This window comes from Xenopus tropicalis, chromosome 8, assembly GCF_000004195.4.
Source record: "Xenopus tropicalis strain Nigerian chromosome 8, UCB_Xtro_10.0, whole genome shotgun sequence".
Taxonomy (NCBI): Eukaryota; Metazoa; Chordata; class Amphibia; order Anura; family Pipidae; genus Xenopus; species Xenopus tropicalis.
In genome coordinates, this window is record NC_030684.2 from 98996987 (window position 1) to 99005299 (window position 8313).

General features: G+C 38.1%; 1 protein-coding gene across 4 annotated transcripts in view; it reads left to right on the forward strand.

Moving 5' to 3' along the window:
* kif26a (kinesin family member 26A) overlaps positions 1–2532 on the forward strand; it is an 89038-nt gene extending 86506 nt beyond the window's left edge. For all 4 annotated transcript variants that reach the window (XM_004917188.4, XM_004917189.4, XM_002939734.5 and 1 more), the window contains one exon: positions 1203–2532. In XM_004917188.4, the coding sequence (XP_004917245.2) occupies positions 1203–1381 (179 nt within the window). In that variant the 3' untranslated portion in view covers positions 1382–2532. The remainder of the gene's footprint in view (positions 1–1202) is intronic.
* Positions 2533–8313: the final 5781 nt, after the last annotated feature.

Sequence of the window (8313 nt, forward strand, 5' to 3'; positions counted from 1 at the left end):
TGTTGACAGGCATTTATGTTCCAGAAGTCATAAAAACACAGTTCACATTATTTGCAGCTGTCCTTAGGACATGCACAGAATATATAGACCCTTGAGTATATTTAATGCATTAAAGTTCACACAAAACATAAATTGTCTGTTATGTCTGCAGGTAGTTGTAGCAGGAAGAATGCTATTTATATCCGACACCTACTTTTAGACAGATAATATTTTATTTTTTAACATCTGATCCAGGTAGCAGCATTCAATCTAACCTCCTCCCAATGTATGGGCCTTGTTTTTATTGGGCCCTGTGACACAGCACACACAAAACACACACAATTTATTTCAGAATAAATTGAAAGTGTTCTATTGAAAGTGTTCTATCACTTAATGCCCTTATACTGCTCTATCATCCCAGCTGTAATAGGAGAAGTGTACAGAAGTATACATTGGCTTGGATCAGTAATGGCTTCTAGAGTTACGTGTAAGGGGAGAAGTTGTTGTTATAGCTGGTGTGAAAGCTAAAGAAACAAGGGGAACAATACTAAAAGTTTTACAAGTGGGTAATGGAAATTGGAATGTGTCAGGTCCTGTTTACTCTACCAACAAATGTAAACATGAAAAGTGTTCAGTCCTAACACCTGAGACCGTGATGGCCGGAGGGTGCTGCCATTAATATAGATTTTTTGAATAGACAAAATCTCCATTTCATTCATTGAAATTGTGTAGTGTTACATTCACCATCATTTTAAGGCTTTCCTTGCTTAAAATCATTTGTATTCGAAGATATGAAATTGTTTAAAACCATATTTAAGTGGAGCAAGTCAACAACACTAAATAAATAACTAGCACCGGGGCCCTTAAGAAAGTTTAGACCATGTTGTAAAGTTAGTCAACTCCTAACCCCCCCAAAGTAATCTTTAATTTCAAGGCTTTTAATTACAAAAGAAAATGGGTGGAATTTAAATAGGAACATTACAAAACATGTCCAAAGCTCCACTCACTTTGTAAAAAAGCAAAAGTTTGAAGCACTTGAGGGAGTGGTCACATTAAACTAAACTGTGTGTATGTTGCTGGGTTGTTAATCTTTCTTTTTCATTCTTCTTGTCTGTGAAATTAACTTTAGCTACAGGTTGGCCCTTTGTTTAAACATAAACTAATATCTACTAAAATATTGTCTTGCACCATCTAAATTCTTTCATTTTCTTATAAATCAACAGTTGAGGTGGACCCCAGTCTTGATAAGGAATCACAGGAGTACCTGGAGGCATTGGAACAAGTCACCGAAGAACTTGAACTATGTGTTAATGTGTGCAAGTCCCATGTTATGATGGTGACCTGCTTTGACATCGGAATGATCTCTGATCAGCAAGATGGAGGAAGAGAAGTGGAAGTCTGAAGATGGACAATAGGATGAAGAAACAAAGATGGTCGTGCAGTGTGTGCAAAAATTGTAGATTAGAATGTGAAATGATAAGCCTGCAAAGAATGTGATTGGATTAATGCCGATGAAGAATTGTAATGTTTGAATATTAACGCAGTGCCTCAAGATCCTAACTATACAGAGAGTAAAAGGGAGTGTCTAGCTCTTGGGTCCCAGAGAGGCACAGACCTCTCCAGCACCTAAGGGATTTTAGCCAATTGCAACCTGAAGGTCATGCAACCCATTATCAAGTACTGCAATGGAGGACCCTCAGGAAGGGAAATGGTTTATAGGAAAACATCTCTCAACAGAGAGAGAGAAAAAATGAAAGTGCCTTCTTTTTATATGACTATGTTGTTTTTAAATTTCATTTGGTGCTAGAATAAAAGCCAGCAAACCTAAGCAGACCGTTTAATGTATTGCCATTAAATATTTTATACTGTACAGTGTATGTAAAATTACATGTAAAATGTTTTTTTTAGCTGGAGCAATAAGTAAATTATGTTTTCATACCTGAATTTGCCTTCTGATTTTATGGAAATGCTGCTTTGTGCTGCAGAGCGAAACTGTATAATACTTTTCTTGAATGAAAAATAAATGGAGATATTTTTTATGAACATGTATCTAAGTGTATTATGAAAGTTTATAAATTTATCATAACGTTTCACTTTTTTTGGTTTTTCTAGATTTCTTTTCTAAAAATGTTCTCCCGGTATGTCTTAAACACTAACTGAGATAAAAAAAAACTGATGAAGGCTCTTTTGCCTAATGAACCTCATTTCCCTCAAATGTTGGACATCTTCATTCTTCTAACAGCACAATGCAATTTCTGAATTTTCTTTTTTTATTTACTTTTTTATAATTTTTCTAAGGAAGGCAAACCCTCAGGAGAAATCTATACATGCTGCATGTAATGTGTGCATTTTTGTAAGGGGATCACTACGTTGTAACTGTTCTGAATGATTGCCAAACACCTTTCAAAAGGTTGACTTGTGTATGTAATATTACATTTCATAATAATTCATATTTTCAGATCATTTTGTTTTTATATGGGGTTTACAAAACCTTTGTATAAATGTAAAGTATGTTCAGCTTTTATCTGTGAATAAAAGATGAATTTATTAGTATAATATTTCTTTGTGTTATATTTGCTTTACAAAAATACTGATACAAAACACCTATCTTTGTATGTATGTATGTATGTATCTATCTATCTATCTATCTATCTATTTATCTCTCTCTCACTTTCTCTGCTTGCCTATATGTTGTTCAGTAATGTTCAGAAATTGCTGATTCTGCATAAATACTGTTTTATTTGTAGGTGTCAATATGAAAAAAATGCTATAGATCAAATAAGGCCAACAGTTTCCAAACTATGGGACTACTTCCTCCTTGAGGGAACTGGAGTGAGATTTGAGGAGAAAGCCTATATGTTGTCCTAGATATTCTTGGAAATATGTCCCTGTCTGTAACCTTAATAAAAGCTTAGGCTAATGTCCTACAGAGCAAATTAGTCGCCCATGACAGATCTCTGCTACCGCAGGTGACTTACCGCTCCGGCAGCAATAGGAGTCGCTGGTGGAAGGCCTATCTTTGGCTTACCACAGCAACTAACTCGCTCCATGGGACATTTTTGGGAGGCCAAAGGGTTGGACCTCCAAGGGGACCTGGACCTGAAAAACCCTGACAAAAAAACTCAACCATTGACTTTGACGCCAGATAGGTGAAGCCCATGTTTACCTTTTCAATCAGACTCCAGTTCGTAAAACCCATAATAGATTATATAAAGGTACTGTAGAATAGAATATTTACATATAACAAAACTAAGTATGAAGCCAGCAATGTAAGTGAACTAAATGCAGCTGTGAAAGTAAAAATGTAGAATAACTTATCCAGGGGAGTCATCTCTTCAACAGGGCCAGATTTGTCTTCTGGGCGCCCCGAGGCCGCCCCTGTTGGTTGCCCCCCCCTCCACCCATGCGCAAAACACCCCCCCCCCGCGCGCCAGCCGTGAGTGCCGCGAGGTCCCGACTGCTCCGTATGGGAGCCGCCCCTAAACTTCTGCTGCCCTAGGCCCGGGCCTTTGTGGCCTCTCCACAAATCCGGGCTGGCTCTTCAAGATTTGGGGCCCACAAAATAAATAAGACAGGTATCCCAAACATTTTATACTCATACATTCGAATGGAAAAGGTGTTTTGGAGCAACACAAGCATGGAAAAAGTTCCTGGGGGTGCACATAAGAGCTATTATTGGCTATTTGGTAGCCCCTATGTGGACTATAGAAGACTCTGTTAGGCTTTACACTGGGTTTTATGCAATCAAAACTTGCCCCCAAGCCAGAAATTCAAAAATAAGCACCTACTTTGAGGCCCCTGGAAGCAACATCCAAGGGGTTGGAGAGCAACATGTTTCTCACGAACCACTGGTTGGGGATCACTGCCTTAAGGCATAATAAAACTGATAATATATTGTCTTGCAGAAGAGCAAGGTAGAGGGTTAATTTACTAACACAGTCCATATTAGTTCTGCATAGTTTCCTGTTTTCAAATATACAAAATTTTTCATAAAATGACATATTTAAAAATATGTATTGTTTTCTTTGCCCTAAGCTTTTGTATCTGAGTTTTATGTAATCCAGCTAATAGGTCCAAATCCTGCAGTTATGTAACAGAGCTCTTCAGAGAGAACCATGGACCACTGGGGTCTCAATGTTATGTTAGAAGTAGCTGTCTAAGCCATAAATCATGATGAGGAAAAAAGTTAATGAATCACGTGATTACATTTTCTTATTAAAACACAAAAGAGAGTTTTTCAAAATGTAATTAAATACTGTATATATGTCTTTTAAACAATTGGATGGCCACGGGTTTCTGCTCACACCCAAAGACATTGCCCTGCAACAGTCCTAAACTACAGCTCCCAGTCTCCAGAGCTATTTGATGCCTGCCATCCACATTGCAGCCTGTTAAAACTGCCCTTTCTGGACTTGGTATCTGCAAAATATTTATCTCCCTGTAGTGCACACACACACACTACTACTCTACTGCAGAAGGCTAGTCATTTATATTTTATGATGTGGTAGACTGTATATAATTTCAGTAGTTTTTATTTTTTTTTTGCACAATCTTTTATTTACTTTTATCCTTCTGGGTTTATGATCGCTAAAACAGAACTGGATGAGTTTCTACCTAGAATCCATAAAATGCCATAGCTATATATCTCTCTCCGCAGAATATGCTTCTTACGGTGCTAACCTTCGTACTGCTGCCCTTCCCCATTGCTTTGATACATAACTTGCCTACTTTCAAGTCATCAGGAATAATGGCTCCCTTGTCCATTTCCTTTAAAACTGTCATCAGTGAGAATAATCCTGTACTCTGTCTTTCTGTTTCTGTATCCCAAGTGCATTGCGGCAGTGTTTTTGGTGTATAGTCGGGTTTCATCTAATGCGGATAAGCAAAAGTTAATTTTACCTAGACAATATGAGGAGTGAAACCACTGTATATAAAATGTTATTATATACTGTATATATATATATATAGAAGATATATGGCAACTGGCACTCACGTTAACATAGGATATAGTATGCCTGGGTGCAGTGTCAAAAAAATGTACACATGCAAACATATGAGCCGCACTCACAGGACTTAGTGTAAAGCAAAAAAGAAAATTTATTATAGCATAGAGCTAATGTTTCGGTTGCTTCCACAGCCTTTTTCAAAGTGCAAATCAAACACACAAACCCCTTGATAAACCCGAAGTGGCGCCAAAAACGGACTGGTGACGTCACACCCCGATAGCCAAAGACACACCCCCCTATATACATTAGCAAAGAAAGTGACACGTATGTCTAATTTTACACGTGTCACTTTCTTTGCTAATGTCACTTTCTTTGCAAACATGTTGTGTGCTGTGGTTTGAATAAAGGCTGAAGCAGTTCATCTGCGTGAAGGTGCTCTCCTCTTTTCTTGTGATATTCCAAAAAAGCTATTGGGGATTGGGGATTGACGCATCGGGCCATGTGAGCAGTAAGGCTGAGCGTTTATATATTCAATTTTTTGGGAGGGTTAATGTCGCTGCATAAACACGCGCACGCCAACATTTAACCCTTCCAAATCCTAATTAGCATATGCTTATTTGAATTTGGATTGGTTTTCGGCCGAATCCCTTAACATGGATTCGGGGGTTCCGATGAACCCGAAAAACTGGCTTCAGTGAATCCTTAACTGAAATGCAGTACTTTCTTGAGAAAGATCCTAATGAGGACCAAAACGTTGGACTCTTGTATAATGTGTTGCAAATAAAAGTCATGCTTTTATAGTGTGCTGGTTAATATGGTTTTTGCATTTGAGTGCAGATACTCGGAGAACTGATGAGTGCACATTAAAGGGGACCTGCCACTTTAAGAATTCCAAATCCTTTTCTATCATGCTAGTCAAGCAATATAAGCTTTACTTACCCTATACAAATTATTTAATTTTTGTTTCCTTTAATCTTGGAATTCACAGCCATCAGCCATTTTAGGGAACTGGTATTACAGGAAGCTTTGCATCATAATCTCAAAATCTTGCCGTGAGGAGGGAGGGGAAATGTAGGAGGGAGGCTGTTACATCTAGGAAGTACCAAATGGAAAGTGAAAGTAATTGCCTGCCCTACTTACTCTCCAATGATCGACCATTAGGACCCACATCATTTTGTCCAACTTTAGGATTAACCATTTGTAAATTGGGGGTCATGGAAAAATGTGCATGCAACCATAGGTCTCAAAATGTATTAAATCTACAGCTGGCATAAGAAGATATTTCCCAGTGAGGTGCATTAGGATAATCTACTACTCCCAGTATTATAATTACAATGACATAATTGTTAAAGCTGAATAAACAACATGCCATTCAAGTTCAGCCTATGCCAGATATGATCCAGAGGAATGCAAACATAATCCAGCCCTGAAGCTATTCACAAGAGAGAAAATGATTTCTTTCCTGATTGTTAATATTACAAACAGATTTCCTCTTCTTTCTAACGAAAACTGGTGCAACCTTTTAATTACATTTTTAGTGTATTTACTTCAACACATGCACAGAATGTTCAGTAATGCAAATCCTAGTAAAGGGATATAAATATAAAATATACACACATACACTAGAAAATTGTTCATGTTATATATAAAAATAGACTGTATTCTTTGCTGTAATTCCAACTAACTGTATCCATTTTGTGGATTACAAGATCACCACATACTATACATACTGGACTTAAAAAAGATATATTGGGCCCGATTCACTAAAGTCCGAAATAAGGAGTGCTATTTATAGCATGCGTTAAAAATCTTATCACTTCTTATTTTTCACTCGATTCACTAAAAGGACACTTGTCATAATTAAGAAGCGATGTTCTTGGCGTTATCTATCTTGCAACAACATATTTTCAAGCAACGTGCTGCGTAATATGTTGTGCGCTGCGTAATATATTGCTTGAAAATATGTCGTTGCAAGATAAATAACGCCAAGAACATCGCTTCTTAATTATGACAAGTGCCCTTTTAGTGAATCGAGTGAAAAATAAGAAGTGATAAGATTTTTAACGCATGCTATAAATAGCACTCCTTATTTCGGACTTTAGTGAATCGGGCCCATTGTGTGAAAAACAAGAATGTGTATTACAGTTCTCTAAATACAAAAGGAATGTGCTTAAATAAGTAGTATTTCGGTTTGAAAATTTCTGCTAAAAACCTACAAGTCCCGCCTATTGGTTCCTCCTACTGTTGCCTCCTTTCTCAGGTTGTGAAGGTGCTTTTGGCACTTAGGACACTATGGGGCTGATTTACTAAGACACGAATTCGAATCCGAATTGGAAAAATTCCGATTGGAAAACGAACATTTTGCGACTTTTTCGTATTTTTTGCGATTTTTTCGGCGCCTTTACGACTTTTCGGAAATTGTCGCGACTTTTTTGTTACCAATACGATTTTCGCGAAAAAGCGCAAGTTTTTCGTAGCCATTACGATTCGCTCGTATCTTGTCGCAACTTTTTCGTATTGAGCGCTCGTAAGCGGCGGGCGAAACTTTCAGACTCAGCATGATTTTGGAAGCCTCCCATAGGACTCAATGGCACCCTGCAGCTCCAACCTGGCCCAAGAAAAGTCACCATACTGAAGCTTGAATGAATCCGAACGCTACGAAAAAATCGCAACATTTTGCGCAACTTTCGGAATGGCTACGAAAAAGGCGTGACTTTTCGCGCAAGTTTTAACGCTACGAAAAAATCGCCAGTTTTTGCGCAACATTCGGAATGGCAACGAAAAAGTCGCGATAATTTTCCGAAAAATCGACAAATACCGATCATTACGAAAAAAACGCAATCGGATGCATTCGGCCCGTTCGTGGGTAAGTAAATGTGCCCCTATATGGTTGAATATGAATCAATCAGCAGCTAGGCTGACTTAATAGGAAACCAAGGCTTGTCCTTGCTTGTGTGATTGCAGGGCTGTGATTGGCTATACCCCCCTCTGTGATTCTTGCAGGGACCATTAGAAAACGCCCATCTCTCATTTAAAACAAGGACAAGGACTGCAGTGATCTATGGGGAGCTCCAATTAAGTGGTTATTTTAAAGTTAATGTTCATTTTTAACCCAGAGTGAAACCAGCACCATATATTATTGATTATTGGAAACAAAATTACTGGGGGTTTAAAATATCCTATATGCCTCCTTTATCTCCTTTGCACCCATCATAAGTTACCAGTAGTTGAATCATAGAAAACCACTGAAGCTGCCAATGTGGCTGTTGTCACAAATAGTGATGAGTGAATTTTTTTGCCAGGCATGAATTTGCAGCGAATCTCCGCATTTCGCCATTGGTGAATAGTTTTGCGCAACTTCTGCAGAAAAATTCACTGCGCACAAAAA